At 37.3% G+C, this 17,298-nt stretch overlaps 1 protein-coding gene across 3 annotated transcripts in view; it reads left to right on the forward strand.

Moving 5' to 3' along the window:
- Positions 1-17,298, forward strand: part of TNS2 (tensin 2) — a 102,816-nt gene that overhangs the window by 51,466 nt on the left and 34,052 nt on the right. For all 3 annotated transcript variants that reach the window (XM_072405672.1, XM_072405689.1, XM_072405681.1), the window contains exons 2-3: positions 12,248-12,353; positions 17,049-17,086. In XM_072405672.1, coding sequence (XP_072261773.1) covers positions 12,248-12,353; positions 17,049-17,086 — 144 coding nt within the window. The remainder of the gene's footprint in view (positions 1-12,247; positions 12,354-17,048; positions 17,087-17,298) is intronic.

Consider the following 17,298-nt stretch of genomic DNA (forward strand, 5'->3'; position numbering starts at 1 on the left):
AGCGAGCGCCAGGAAGGATTAGCAATTTTAGGAACTGTGTAATACATGACGTAGCATGACAGGAGGGAATACACATTGCAGGGGCTGAGCATTGATCACTGGCTTGTTTTTTACATGAGAATGTGTTCCTGAGTATGTTATGTTTGGCTCATGGCCATTCATGCTGGTGTAAGTTAATTCAGATGACAATGATGTAGTGTAGAAAGGGAAGCTTTGTGCTGCAAGTCAGGTAATGTGTGAATGATCAGAGACATACATTGCTATGCATATAATGTGTGTACACAAAACATATGATTCAGAAACATACAATAAATATATTTGTGAAAATGCTACTGACCGCTGCAACCAATACTTGGTATTTGTTTACTTATATCTAGTAAAAAATAACTAAAATCAGGTGCCTGTTACTTCTGGCTGCTGCAGTCATTTTACTTGATCCTGTAAAAGGTATAAGTTTTGTTTTATTGAAAATAAAGACTGTTCAGTATTGGTTATTAGTATTATTAGCATTAATAAGTTGTATGCGTAACAATTGTATGTGCTATATTGTATCTCTTTTTTACAAAAGGGTTATCAGAATGATAATTAGTATGAATCAAAACATATGGAAGGTGAGGTTACATAAAAATCCCTTTATTTATTTACATCAGGGTGTCATGGACCCACCCCCTGAAAAGCATCAACAAAATGCCCTCTATTATAATAATTTTATTTCTGAAAAATTGCTCGGCATCATTGATGACAGCCCAGTGACAGAGAAGAGGTCAAGAAAAGAACCCTGCTTGTAATATGATTGGTCTGATGACTAATAAGAAAGCTTAGGTATTAAAAAAGAATACATACAGGAGACGTCCAGGGGAAAAGGAAGACGATTTGGATGAAGTGGAGTTGGGCTTTTATGTTTACATGGAAAGTAAAACTTTCATTATAACTTCACTTATATCTACAGATTCTACTAACAGTTTTTAAATGACATTTTCATTGGGAGCATCACAGTATAGGGACATCTTGGAGTATTTAGATCAGTCTTCGACCTATAGTCTGAGATGAAGACCATAAAATATGTACCATTGGCGGTAAAACCTGAGAACAAATTTATGAATCTCTAAGCCAATGTTCCCATCACAAGTCCTGAGACCTCCAACAAAGTCATATAGAGTAGTTAGGATCTCCTCCAATATGTTTCACTGAATACATAATCAATACATTTCCTGAGAAAAACTTGTTTTGGTCAGCTGAGAACTGGAGTTATAAGTACATAGTGTGATGCATGAAGAAGATTACATTGATATTGAGATTGTCAACTCAAAGCTTTTTTGGACAAGTTAGGGCAGGGTTCTCTTATTTCTCTTCTCAGTATGCATATTCGGTAAATGGCAGACAAAAAAGAATTAGAGATAACTTCCTCACATTTGTGCTAGGTGAAGACAGAACAAGAACTAAGGCAATGAACACACAAGAGCAATACAAATGGGGTATGTACTCCATGTAGGACTTTTCCCTTCAGTTCATAGAAAGCAGAACAGGAAGTGAGTATCTTCTGATAGCAACCCAGACAGCAAAAAGTACCCTGAGCTTCTAACCTTCCCATATTATGTTGTTCTGGCTGTAGTTAGGCTTTAACGCTACAGTCCTAATGAATATCTATTACTTTCCATATTGGACCTACTATATGAAATCATAAACAGATACCTGACACACTTTTGCACATAACCTTGTAAAATGGAAAACGACATATTGTTGTCATGTTTCCAGATTGTTTGTGTTTGTCGCTGACTTATTAACCAAGGTTCACTAGGCAACACCTCACCAAAGTTATGCGTTAACTGCTCATGGCAGCATATGATGCTGAAGCATTAACCTCAGACTAGCTTTTAATATATGTTTTTTTAGGATAATGTGTTTCAAGCAGTTGTACTTAAACGTTTTACAAATTATAGAAATTCCCGGCAAAGCTTTATGATTGTCTTGATTTTCACTTCAATGTACTCTCCTTTTCTTATACTTCTATGTGTTTTAAGGTCACCCTTTTATGTAGCTGTACTTTCTTTTTTTATTCAAAGCTAACAGGAGGTGGGATTATAGCTATCATATATTTTAGGCTTTTACGAGAACATTGAGAAAATAATTCCCAGAATTTACTGGATCATCCATACTGTTGTTATTTAACCTTTAACCTGATGAGTTAAAGTTTTATTTTTTAATGCTTGAATTGCGTGATTGTGCTTGCCTGGTGTGTTTTCATTTAAAAAAGCCTCACTGTGAAAGTTTGAATGCAGTTTGAATGCACAGCAATATTCTAAACTATATTCCTATATCAATGCAACCTCACGTTTTTTTTACAGGAGGACCTAATTATCCAAAGAAACCCTGTCATACACCCCTGTGATATTTTATTGTTAGATAATAAATATTATTGATTAATATAATTCTTCTTTGTGATGTTTAAAGTCACAGATTCCACGGAGTATATCCACAAAGATAGAGGCTTCCCATCAAGAAACTTTATACAGATTGCCCACTCTGCCTAATTCCTACTGAAGCATTTCATTCAAAACTGTGAAGGTTTTATGCTTCGGGGGAAGCTACACCACATTCAAATCCTAAAGCAGAAGTCTAGCTAAGAACAAGCTAAAAATGAGTAGATAATTTAAATATTCAAAAACAAACTTTTGCTGCAATATACAGTTTGATGGTCAGTAGCATTCAGCTCACTTCTTTTGAGCCCTGATTGTCCTGGACACCCCAGACTATAAGTGCACAGTGGTAGGTAAAGCCGCAATAATGAACTTAATTCTCTGACACTCTGCTTAATTCTTGTTGGGACACAACTGCCTGGTGGCTTGTGCTGCTTCTTGGTGTCTTGTACTCCATCAGGTTGGTACAAAATTTGGGTACTTGCACTTAACTCTTAAGAACTTTTTTTACTAAATTTCTACTGAGTGATCGGATTACTGGTTGCCAGTCACTTCTTTTCCAACCTATTGATTCCATTTTTCTTACAAATGAGCTGATAGACATCCATGGACATTTAGACATTTAATCATTCAGCAGCATGAACAACTTTCCTCAAATCCAGTGTATCTATGTTTTGTAGACCTGTCTCTGGTCTTCTGATAAAACATAAACTTGATTTTACATCATTGTAAACTGCGCAACCCCTCGTTCATGCCCTCGTGTGTGGGGCAACCCGTTGTTCTTTGAGAGCGCCTTACCTAAGGAGCTCATGAATGGCGGAAGATGAATGCTAGTAATTGAAATAAAAGAAATTCAGCCACTATACTATGTGCAGCAACTAATCCTAGATCAGAGTACACCCCTAATCATTCCATAGGTGCCAGTTCAAGTGTGAATAAATCCTTACATTGCCAAATGTTGTTATAACGGGAGACTGTACTACAAAAAATATTTGCTAAACTCAGTGGTCTTTTCAGTGTGTTGCTGATGTTCGTTATTTCTGTGAAACTTGCTAGCTTTTTCATTTTTCTTGGTGAATGCCACCATATGGAAAGAGTTAATACCAGTAGGGAGGTCGGTCCAAGAAATTAAAATACGCCTGGCAGTTTTATAGTGTTCGTGGGCCTGCGTTCCCCACCAAACTTTCATAAAGTATGGCTCACACAGGCTTAGGTAACCAGATCCTGAAAAGCAAAGCACTGGAAACATTTCAGAGGTTTTGGGGTTATTTTTTTTTCTTTCTTAGATATGATTCTGTCTAAATATGATCCAAAAAATTCACTCTTGTAAAGGGGTATGATGAAAGACGCATTATTCTAAGAATTTCCTCTATTTGTTTTGGGTCTTTTACAGGATTTTTCAGGTTCAGAATTTCCATTTCAATTTCTATTTGCAAAATGTATTGAAACAACAGCATGTGTCAAAGTTAAACCTTCAAAGAAAAACTAAAATTTGAATGGGTAGAAAAATCTACAAAACATTTACTGAAACGGACTGGATTATTCCTATGGTGGCCATTTGTGGGCATCTCTCTTACAGTAAATTCCTGGCAATGCCAGACTTTACTTCCATGTCTGGACCACTGCAATCTTTTTTCCTGGCCAATATATGGATGAGGCACTGGAAAAGTGAAAGTTTAGGTTACTTTTAATAGAGGGACGAGAGCAAATGGTGATTACTGGCAGAAATTTTCTCAAGCATAACAACCGCTTCTCTCGTGCCTTCACCTTACACAGAATCATTATAAGGAGCAGAAGCCTAAATGTATGGCTTTTGAATGAGTTCCTATCTCGTATGTAACATGGGGACTACCTGCATGTAGGTTTGTTCTTAAGTTGAATTTGTATGTAAATCAGAACAGGTACAATATTTTAATACATGCTGCTAGGACAGATATTTATCTCATAACATATTTTTAGGCAGTGGAGTGTCAGTTACTATGACTTGTGTGATTCACAAACAAAGAGTTACATTAAAGAGTTACAAGAACCTACTGAAAGAGCTCACCCCCCTAAGATCACCCACAACCTCAGCTGTGTTTAGCAAAAGATTTCTACTGCAAGTCATGCAAACTGCCCCCTCCCCCCTTCAAGCCTCAGTTCTGCACATTCGTGCGTTCGTATCTAGGAGGCGTCCGTATGTTGGATGGCCTTAACCTGAGCACCACCTGTATATAGAAGCGCCAATAAGTAAAATTCAAAAATAAACTGATCATTTCATGATCTGACATATTCACATTGTCTTTAGTGCACATTAAGGCCTCGTTCATATTAGTAATCGAAAGTGATGATTCTTAAGCAGTTGGACTGGTAGCCAGTTGTCAGTGTCTGACATTCCAATGCACTTTTATAAAATAAATCAGACTTTCCAACATGGGCAGCATTTGTTATGCCTGCACAAAAAACAAGACCAGCGAGTTCTGTTGGTGGTTGACTGGTGGTAGGGTTACAGGAGTCAATGGGAACGATATACAACCACCTAGGTAGGCAGTTGGAGCCCTAATGGTAGGTGAGTCATAATCCTCTGATATTTGTCACAGGAAGCTGCTTTTAAGTTTTGGAAAAAGTGAGGGATAATTAGGACCCAGTCTAATTTTCACTGAACTCCTTTTTGCTAACAACTTTAAATCAGGCAGGAAATAAATTGAACTCTCCAATAGCACCATGGACAGAAAAGCAAGATTTTTATTTCTGTCTTTGTCCTTGTTTTCAGATTTTCTCTCACTTCGTGTCTGTTGAAATGGTTGTCACCAGGACAGGAAGTAATGCTAAAACCATTGGAGCCCAACATTTCCTTATTTCCCTTTATGTTTTCTGCAATGGTGGCATTCTTCCAAATGGCCAGTAATGTAAGAGGCATTCTTCCCACTGACCACCAGACTATTGTACTGTGAGCTGTTCATATAGTAATTATAGTAGGGGTTCCCTAAGATCTTAAAGTTATTTCATGGGTTCCTTCTCGGAAAAAAGGTCACGAATAAATGATTTAATAAAAGAAATATAAATTTTTTTTTTTTGGTTGACATCAGGAAAGGTTCCTCTCCTGTGCTCACTCTGATTTCACTGCACACTGTGAGCTTCTCAATATGTGTAATGATGCACATCATCTCCCGACTAGTGAATGTCCAGCGTCATCTGGTCCTTTCCTCCCCAGCCTAACTCCTTCTCATTCCCTTGCGTTTTCAGTCTGTCAGTGAAACAAATTCACAAGCCAGTACCTAACAATGCATTTAGTGGAGTTTGTTGGTGAAGCACAACCTGTTTTTGTAACTACTCGCTCTATTGCAAGCACAACAGGCAGGAAAAGCACACTTCAGCACAGAACAAAACCACAGCACAAAGCATTGCATGCCAACATACTACCCACCCTATTGTATGCAGATTTGGTGAAAATTACCTGACAGTTAAGATTTGAACTCTGAATTATTCTAACTTCAGGAACCAGTGCTGGCCCGGGAGAAAGAACCCTACTGGGAATGGAGCTGTATTAGTGCACATTGCCCCACATCTAGCATCAGCTTTAGGAATTTGATCCAAGTAGCTTCGCTTGGAGTGATAACACGCAAAGCAGCTCTCTTTAATGCATATGGCCAACGTATATGAAAAAAATGAATACCATACTTAATTAGTTCATTAATTTCCTGTAACCTTAGTATCATGATTGGATAGCTGCTTACAAAAAGGCACAAGATAGCTATCATATGGTCCTAACAAAATCAGGGGGTTTGAATGACAAGCAGAATGTTAACACAGACCACAGAAGGCAACCTTGGCAGAAAAAATGGGACAGCTTGAATATTTCATCTCATAGATTGTTCTTACAGACATAATGATATTTTATTCAGTCACTTAAGTCAATACTTTACTGAATTCATTGTGCTTTAAGAAAGTGTTTATGCCCCTTCTTGGAATTCCCCACATTTTTAAATGTTAAAGCTTGGAATTAAACATAATTTATTTGCATAACATTCTTCTTACATGAAAGCTCCAAAATATTTATTATGACACAAAATGTGCACACTAGAGCATACTGGATAGAACCAGGCTATTTCAGGTTCACTCCTGATGACCTATTTGTAAATGTTTTTACACAACACAGAATTCAATATAAAAAGCATAACAAGTATTTGAATCTTGGAGGAAAACATTGATAAATATACCCTGCGGTATAAGTCTTTAAACTTTACCCATTCTTATTGGCCGGATTGATTTAGTTTTGTCAGGATAGATAGGGATGTTTGGGAATAGAAAATGTAATACCTGTCCAAAAGTTTTTAATTGAAGGTTTTCTAATAAACTTTGATGTTTTTATTTTGAGATCATACAACCCTTTTGTTGCACATCGGTGAACTTCATTTCACTAATTATGTAACATGTAAAGTTGGTTTCACTAGAGTTTACTAAGAGGTTTTGTAGAAAAGAGGTTCAATACCTTTGCCCACTTTTGGGCTTGATTTAGTAAATAACTCCAGTTTATAAATTATGGATTCTTTTGTGACAGTCAATGACTTCAATTGTAAGGTTATAACACAAAAATATAAAGAGTCTAAGTAAGATGATTACTTATGCATAGTTTAACATCATGGATTCAGAAAAGTGGTAAATGTGGTTTAATGTACCATAAGTGACTGGTCATTAACCACTTAAATCCCTGACTTGTTCTTCCAAAAACCCTGGTGACCCAGTTTATTATTGTTTTTTCTTGGCACATTCTGCTTTTGAGATTTTGTTGTCTACTCCTATAATGTATTATACATTATTTTTTTATGACAGGGCCCTCATTTGGTAGCAAATATGGATGAAACTAGTTCCATAGTTTTTATTGGGAATAAATGTTAGGAAATAATAATTTCTTGTAGTTGTTTTCCTTATCTAAGGTTTATCTTATTTGCTTATTCTTAGATATTTACTCCTATTGGTGGCCTTTATGTAATGTAACAGATCAGTAAAGCTCAAAGTTAACCTATTTCTATTATTTTAGGAGAGCTTCATTCCTCCTTCAATCGTTTATCACAAACACAAAGGAAAAAAAGATTTGTGCAAATTGTAAGGCCCCTTTCACATTTGTGATTGCAAACTGTGTGGTAAGCTGCTCCCAGGTGCCTACCAAACTGCTGCCATGCACCTAGGAGTGCCAAACCTCACTGCAGGTTAACATGTTGGCACTCATTACCCTTGTATTTACAGCTGCAATGTGATTCTTCCTCCAGAGGAAGAAAAGCAGCTGTGCGGCCAGAAACAACATGTTGCACCACAAACGCATGCATAAAATGTTTCCCAACTACTACAATACAGTTAAAGGGAAGTGATTGAGAGTGTACCTGAGATTGCGGTACAATGCTGCAATTCACCAAGACTAAAATGAGTCTTAGCCTAAAATAAAACTACCTTGGGATGACAAGGGCACAAGTTAGCAGTCACAAAAAGACTGGCCTGATTTAATAAAGCTCTCCAAGACTAGAGCAGATACACTTTCATCAGTAAAGCTGGGTGATCCAGCAAACCTGGAATTGTTTTTTTAAAAGTCATTTGCTATTTGTTAGCAAATGTTTTCAATCCTGGACTAGATTCATTTCTGGTTTGCTGGATCACCCAGCTTCACTGATTAAAGTGTATCTTCTCCAGCCTTGAAGAGCTTTATTAAATCAGGACCATTGTGTTTACTCCAGTGAGCATTTGATGTTTCCACATCCATGTCATTGAGATTCTCCAACATAGTTTCTATCCCAAGATTTATCTAAATAGTGAATGTTTTTGTTTTTAGTGTGTGTTTTTATAAATCAGCTCATAAGAATGCATTGTGGTGTTCCTCTGTTTAGAGAAATATTTCCCAGCAGTCAGCAAGTATCTCCATGTAACATCCTTTATGTTTACTTTCTGTACTCAGATACCTTCCAGAATATTAATGAAGGTAAAAAGATTATCCTGACAGTAGTAGCAAACAGAAGCTCACAAATGGGCTCCCAACTGTCTTCTGGCCCAGTCACAGTTGGAATGGCTGTAGTTACTTACTTCAGTCATGACAAAATCCAGACAGTATGGAGATGGATAAGAGAACATGTATTTGTCTATATCAGACATATGGCTTTATAACAAAGGCATATAAATATTCTTTTAATACTGTCTGAACTCGTACTTGTTTACTATATATGTATGACCTGGCAAATCTTAGAATGTTTCAGGCAGTATTCATTGAATTGGATTTCACTCATATTCTTCTATGTATTTGTAGCTGCTTCCCAGTGAATGACAAGTTCCTAGCAGCAATCATTTGTCCCGTAATATCCCCTACAGTCTGGCCCACAGCTACACCCATCATCTAAATGAGTGCTTTACATACATCTTCCTGTCACCTCCTCTTCAACATTGTTTTGTTTCTGACTTCAAATACTTGAGTTGAGCAGCTGTGCAAAAAACATTTCACTTCTGCATATTTAGCCTCCCATTTTTTTTCCTGTCCGTTTATCTTTTCCGATGAAAACATGTCTTCAGTGAAGCTGGAAATACTCAATTATTATTATACGATTACATTTTAACCAGCTGTGCTTTGACACGTGCTGTGCACTGGTTACCTAATAAAGGATAACAAATTGTTTTCAAATACTGCTTGAGCAGGTGATCAAGGTGCCGCTGCTACTCCCTATTCAATAACCAAAGAAACCATAATACCAATGTCTCAGCTGTATGAACCCATTTAAAGTGATTGGGTCCCGCGGCGTCCTGGAATCCCTCTATGTTCTGGTGCAGAGAAAGTGCCGGGCGATGCCATCTTCCTTGTCGTTCTTCCGCATTCTGTACTGCACAGGCGCAAGATCGGCTGATGTAGCCAGTGGTATATGGGGAGAAAAGAGTTCCGCTCTTCCTACACATGCGTGAGATAACCATTTTCTTTTTCCCAATTGAAGAAAAAGCTCCTTCTGTGCATGCCAGGGATCGGGCCTGCGCAGAAGGAGCAGTAGGTATGCCGTGACAATAAAGACAGAAGGGAAGAGGCTTTACCTCTTTTATTTTAACCCCCCCACACACACACACACACAAAAAAGGGTATTTTTTACCTTTAGGTCTCTCTTTCTTTATGGGCTGAAATCTTCCTGTATCATGAGGCTTAATGCAGATGTAATGAAAATTTACTATCAATTATAGAACTGGAGCAGGAATCAAAGAATTTGGAGAACCTTTAAGTTTAAGCCAGCTTTTAAAAATTACCACAATGGTTGCATACATTATGTCTGAGCTTTTCTAGTGAAACACAAAACTAATTATATTTATCGTGGTGCTGAGGAGGGTGGATGTACTTTTAAATGTTTAATCATCCTTCCAGCTCTGCAGTTGCGCGCCATGGAAGATACCCTTCAAGCTAAAGTGTCAGTGCCAAGCCACAGTGTACTAGCGGTGCAGTGCTGTGAGCAGCAAATTTTGGCAGGTTGTTCTAGGCCTCCCTCCATACCATCACATCAGTGTAAGACTATCTGTAACACGTATAGTACAGTTTATAGACGGATGTCGACAAGACGAAATGCAGAGCAGTTTGCTGGAACTGTCAAGTTACTTTAGAGAACAACTATTGCGAAGCCTGTGGTATTCTGATAATTGTATATGGTTATTTCATGTAACTCTAGTCAACAGTTTATTTACTCTTTATTGTTTTATTTTATAATCTTTCTACTTTTTTTTCTACATTTACCTGGATACAAACCTGAACAGATAAAGAATTAACCAAACCATAGCACTGCTAGGAGTACTCCTAATCCGCTTTAATTTCAAAGGTGTAAATGGTATTTTTGAAATATATAACTTACTTTACTTTTATTAAGTCCAATAGTGTACAAAGTAAAACAAAAATCACAAAATATCAACCATTGAGAGACAGGAGCCAAACTGTAAATACAGGAGGTACGGGTTGTGAAGTTGCAAGTAGTTATAGCACCATAGAAAATGCAACAAATATTAAGTATCGGGTTATGGTATCTCTGTTGTGTACAATATGTTCTTTCCAAAATTTCTCTACTGGAATAATAGTTTGGCAAAGTCTCACAAATGACTGACCACTTGGCTGATAATTGGTTTTATCTTATTCTAAAGGTGCGTACACACTTCCAATTTTTATCGTTCCAATCGAACGACGAACGATCGATTGGGCAAAAAATCGTTCGTAAAAAAGTAACCAACGACGCCGACGAACGAGGAAAGTTGTTGGAAACGAACGACCGGACCGGCGGATCGGATTGGACGACGATCGTTGAACATCGTTCGTGTGTACGGTCGTTCGTTGATCGTCCATGGTCTGAGCATGCGTGATGAACGAACGTCCGTTCACTTTCCTGTCATGCACATAGTTCCTCTATCGCTTAAACGATCGTATCTATTGTGTGTACAATATCTACGAACGATCGTGTCGTTACCTCTATGTGCAGGATCGGTGCTATACGATCGTTCGTATATATCGTGCAGGAACGTTCGTCGTTCGTTTTCCGACGATAATAATTGGAAGTGTGTACGTAGCTTAATTTACAAATAAACTGTTGCTGCAACTTCTTAAACTCACTTTGCAGTAATATATTTTTTCTCAACCCCTGCCATTGTTACTTTATCTAGACAGATTGGCTTGTATGGTAAATAAATAAGTGTTGATGTGAGGTCTGTACTGAATGCTGGGAAAAAGTTTAGGTTTTAAAAGGTTTCTTCCGTTTGCTGTGAGCATGTGTCTGTTCCAGAAGTCTTTATTGAGGCATTGGCCCTGATTTATTAAAGCTCTCCAAGACTGGAAAGGATATACTTTCATCAGTGAAGCTGGGTGATCCAGCAAACCTAGAATGGATCTGGTCCAGGATATAAAACATTTGATAAAAAATAGCAAACAAATTTTGAAATCTTTTTCAAGTTTGCTGAATTACCCAGGTTCACTGATGAAAGTTTATCTTCTCCAGCCTTAGAGAGCTTTAATGAATCAGGCTCAATATGTTTGCTGCCATTGCTGATCTGTCCTTTTTGCGGATGCAGAAATTTCAGTACAAGTTGACAATCAAAAATCCGGCAACCTCTGAAGTGCCGGATTTTTGAAAATTCCAGATTTTTGAAGGTTATACTCACCTCCAAACACAGGCCAGCCTTCCTCTCCCAACACCCACAGACTTCTGGCACAGTTCGAGGGAGCAGGGACATCTCAACGTGTATTTGGTGTAGCAAGCAAGACCTAACAGCTGTTTCTGCAGAACAGCGCCATCAAAACATAAGTGGACTAACAGTGTACTACAGTCCATGTATTGAAACTGCACTCCGAAATTTATGCAGGAAAACTGAAGGAACCGGATCATTGATGGCCGGATTTTCAATTGTCAACCTGTACTTTGATTTATAGACCCAGAATAATCATGCAGATTAGGAGAGGTGCTTTTACTCCATCTTTACTGGCTGCATGCTTGTTCCAGGTCAGTGATTCAGAAAGTACTGATAACAGCATTGACTTGCTAACCAACATTTTTACATGAAGGTCAGCAATCATATTCTTTGTGTTTCTCCCTTACTCAGAAGTATCCAATTCTCACAAGCCTCCCAACTCATGTTTGGTGTATTTTCCCTTTTTATTTTTTTTTGCATTATAGAAATCTAAAAAAACAATAAAAATTGTATATTTAGTAAAAAGAACTATGTTGCTTTGAGCCCAACATTTCTTGTTACTCTTCCATGTTACTCTTTTGTTGTGGTTGTATGCTGCATATTTTGTGAGCCCACAATTTTAGTATTGACTCTCTGTCTGTAGAATTTTTTTCTTACTTTTGTTTCTTTTACAGCCCCCAGGAGGTGAGCGTCACATCTTCCAAGAGAAAAGTCTGAGAAAGAAGAGGCTGTGTGCCGCTTGCAGTGAGCCCGTGGTGTCCCAAGGAAGCGTCTGCAGAGGTAAAGGGTGATAAGTTTTCTGCATGCTTTATACAGCTCATGGGCCTCAGAGGTGACCTGTATGTCATATTATTCATCACTACAACAATGGACGAGTGGCCAATTACAACCAATCATGTTGTGGGAGATTTTATTTTGTGGGGTTTTAAAAATGAAAGCAGTTTTGTGACTCCTTACCTTGGGTCTTTTATAAACCAGTTTAGCTCTCACTCCTATATACCCCTACAGACCTGAGCATGTTTTTAGATTTTTGTAAGGAATAGTTAATTAATGATTATTATCAAAGGTTTATAAAGTTTGAAAAGGAATAGTTTTTTTTTCTTTTTTACTGGAAGTGTCACTTTATCTGATATTTTTGCAGGAAATCCCCCTGTCCCCACATTGAATTGAAGATGAATAGAAAAGAGGAAATACAGCTATAACAATGGATAGATTGAGCCTCATGTATTAAAGATCTCCAAGACTAGAGAGGATAGACTACCATGGGAGAACCTGGATGTCCCAGAAACCTGGAACTGATCCAGGATTAAAACATTTGCCAACTAATAAATATGATTTTTATGAAATCCATTCACAAGTTTGCTGGAGAACCCAGGTTCTCCCATGAAAGTCTATGCTCCCTAGTCCTAGAGAACTTTAATAAATCAGGCCCATTGTGTTCTTGCTAAACAATATTTGCATTTTTTGCAAGTGTCAGCGGTGCAATACACACACACATACACATATCTTGAAACAGAGGTTATAATTTAGTGCTAGTGTATTTGAAATTTACAAAATGATATATCCTTCTCCAGTGACCAGGCTTTATAATATGAATATGTTGAAAGGCAAATGTAATACACATCATTTGTTTTTTGCTTCAGCATGTTTTCAGCACATTTTTATTTGTACTGTTTATGCATTTACATTGGACCTTTTTCTAGCCAAGACATATGCTGCAGCTCACCAAAAGATGTCTGGCATATGAGGTGGTCAACTGAGGTCGATGTACATGTAGAATGCAAGGCTTCCGTCTGTGGATAGAAAAACCATAGATTGCACCACCTGTTTTTATTTATCTGTATTGTTTGGAACTCTGTGTACAGTGAATGAGAACAATTCTAAATCCCAGTCTCTGGAGCTTTACATCATTCTGTTGATGGGAGTCACATTTAACTATTCCTATGTAAATTGAAGTGCTTGTAGTCCATTTTCAACCTCGAGGCATTGTAATTATATGATCTAACCATGTAACGCAAAACAATGCAATTTTGCAATTTCAGAAGAACAAGAACCCTTTCTTTGGGGTGGGTAGGGGGGGGGGGGGGTGTAGGGTGTAAAGGTTGTATACTTGTGTGTTTCAATTCATTATTTTTTCTTTCTAAAAGCAATTTACAATTTAGGGGACAAGTCTTGCTATTTGCTAGTTTGTCCAGGCACCAAGGCATGTCCTGCTACTTCTAAGAATGCAGGTAATTCCCAACAAACACTTCTGGCTACAGGAAGTTCCACATGAACCTTTGTTCTCTGCTGGATATGGATTAGGTATCAGTCCAGACAAGACTGTGGTCTTGGTGGCTATCTAGAAGGTGCTTGTTGGCTGGAATACCCTAGCGGTATGTGAATGCCAGTATTAAATGTTTAATTTTCTAAGTGATTTTACACTTCAGGTAACTTGGCAGTGGACAGTTCCTTGTTGCCATTTATGCGATTAGTTAGAAATGGGGTCACAGAAACTCCCCCAGCCAGCCTTATCCAATGTGACATGTTTTGGTGTCTAGCCAGTCTTGAAAATACATTATTTTGGGGTTTTTAAGATTAGGCTGCATTGATGTAACCCAAATCCAAAGCCATTTTTTGTCAATTTTGCAGTTGGTGGGAACTTAGAAGCTGCTCAGCGGTAATCGGCTGCTCAGGTGAAAATAATTACCTGTTGGAAACCACTCTGATTGCTTTATTTCACTACACCCAAAGCATGGCTGAGTATTGTACACTCCCAGGGATTACACATAATTGTGCTTGCCTCCAAATGCGCACAGGCCATTGTTAGCTGATCATTGATGTCTGTCTGGACCAAAAGCATTATGTTTTTGAAAGATCTAATCTGTCTTCTAAAAAAGTCTTAATAAAAATACCCAAAGAAATCTCTGATCTCTCTAATAGGCTGTGAACCATCAGCTTCCGTAGCATCTACTTCTAAACTGCAGTTCATGGAAAGTTCTTGTATTTTTTCTGGCTTATAATTTAGACCATAGGGTCACAAATGAGTTGTTTGTGAACACGGGATCTCAGTGGTCAGTAATGTGACCGGGGAGTTCACATTACAGCGAATGTCACAATTTCACACAGAGCTGTGTGAGTCACAGGGAAGTGGTAGCTGGCTTTTACTGTAAACATAAAAGAAAAGCTTTCCCCAGTCCTCATTAATATACATTAAGCTGGGATGCCTAACTTTGGCCTGGGACTCCTAGCTTATTACTAGGCTTTGGATAATTGTACATTTCTTTTGATTGGCTTCAAGTAATCTTTTCTCATACTGAGATAAAGTTAAAAGTTCTGTTTCTTTTTTGAAAATAGAAAAAAATGTGCTGTATAGATAGTTTCCAGTAGCCTTTTGTGTAACAGTTTCATTTTTTAAACTGTGTTTTTAAATAACTAAAATAATATTGATGTCCATTTAATTTATCATTTATAAGTTGGAAAAATTAAATTTTTTTGTGAAATTCACTAGAATGCATATATTTCATTCATTACCCTGGCTGCAAATTAAAGTAGGTTGTAGCTGCGATAAACCCATGATGACTTCAGCACAACTGTGTAATTGTTGCTTCAGCATAACAGGGAGTCTGTGTTTCTCTTTCTTAACCACCTAAAATGAGCTTTCTGTAGATAGCTGTCAAGGATTTTAGAAATAAAAGTAAGTAAATGTGCTATGCAGCTTAGTTCTCATTTGTTTGGTATATAATGTGTTACTGTTTTATTCAAATGGGCAATTGGCCATTTCTAAGCAAATATTGTTACTTGGTCTTTCTAGATCTTTACATGCTTAAACATAACAAGTTCCTACTTTTACAAATAAAATGAATAAATAGACAGCTACATATAAACATATTTAGGAAGTGCAGTATTGTTCTTTTTTAATCCAGTACTAAGCTATGAGCAGAGATCTTTTTGCTATAATAAGAAATATAAATATAAAATGAGTAGCTGACTTCTTATTAGTTTATTCCAGCAGTTTTGGAGAAATGATGCTGATTAAACACACATATAAATAGGAAGGTGGGAAAGTCACATGTTACCAAGGTACTAGGTCATTTACCAGTGTAGTACTACAACCTAGCAATTACATTTGAATACCTAAACCCTACAACTCGTAACTTTGTGCTAAAATTCTACTTCACTAACTCCTAATATAATTACTAGTCTTCCAAAATATTGTTATAAAGATGAGTACATTTTAACCAAACAAGATGTGCTTAGGGCAAGATAAGTATAACTGTGTATATTATATGTGGAAAAAGTCAGATCAGGAATATCATGTGAACTGGAATCCGTGCTATTTGCATCCTTATCATTCATACAGAACCACAACCACACACATGTTTCAAGAGAGCAGCATGCTTCCCTTAGTACCTTCCCATCTCAAGAAAGCACTCATGCTAATCAACCAATATCAGACTTGGCAGCTCCACATTATATTTTTGGCTTGATCAGTCCTTGATATATGGGCCACAAATATTCACATGCTGATCATTACGTATACAGTATATATGGTAGTTTACTCAAATTGTTCACCCTTCTTGTTGTGATCAAAACAGTCATATATATAATCCCAGCAAGGAATACAGGATACAGAAAGAAATTTACACTGTAGCCCTGGATACATAATACCATATAAGATTTTCATAGTTCCCAGTGCACTATAACATGTACTTTCAAAATGAAACTGAATCGTCTGGTTGCATTTCATCCACCAACATCCTGAACGAGCTTTAAAGGACTTTAAGAGTGGGATCACTTTAAAGTAAAAACAAAAACAGTAATCACATTAGTTTCTAATTAAAGTCTTGCTGGACAGCCTTTGTTCATGCAATGTGTGGTATTTTAAACATTCATCTGTAAAATCTGGTTTCATGTGTTTGTTTATTTCAGTGAATCTGTAGCTCATATCACATATAGTACGTAGTTGTTTTGAGGAGAATTTTCCACAGTACATCACAAACATTTCTGCAGTCACCCACCCATGGGAGTTCATGTCTGTGTGCTTGAAGCTCTCCAAAACTGACATTAAAGGGAAAGCATCAATACAAGCCTTGGGAATCAAATCTTTAATACCCAAATATTGGGATTCCCACATGATATAACGCTCACCTAATCCAGAATTTAGGTAGGTGGTCTGGTGCCTGGAGTTCAACTTTAAAGTCAATCTATATTGCCATACGTGTAGAAGAGTGGTATTGAATAGAAGGCATCATAAAGGGCTTACTGACACCCAGAATACTATTACAGTTTTACTGTGTGACAGATTCACATTTCTTTCTCCCATGTTCCTCATTTTGTGTAAAACAATAGTAACAGTAATATTCATAAGTCTGAAAACCTCTGGGAACTGTAGTATTACATTGGGTATCAGTGTTGTGTGTTAGTGATTGTCCAAGCATTTTAAATGTTCAGTAAACTCAATTCAATAACCTTTATTTCTTTCTTGTATTTCAGTTTGCAAGATCATAAGCCACAAAAAATGTGAAGGAAAGGTGAGACCAACATCCTAGTCATTCTTTATCTGTCTTTTGTATGTTCCATTTATCTGCAATGATATAATAATACTACTTGTTAGATTTGTGGCTTGGTTGGATAGCACAGGTTGGGCATTTGTTTTATCTGATAAGTTTACTTTATACTCTCTAAGGCTATGTACATACATGCAGTAATTATCGTTAGAAAATGAACGATTAACAACCAATCA

The sequence above is a fragment of the Pyxicephalus adspersus genome, chromosome 1, assembly GCF_032062135.1.
Source record: "Pyxicephalus adspersus chromosome 1, UCB_Pads_2.0, whole genome shotgun sequence".
Lineage (NCBI taxonomy): Eukaryota > Metazoa > Chordata > Amphibia > Anura > Pyxicephalidae > Pyxicephalus > Pyxicephalus adspersus.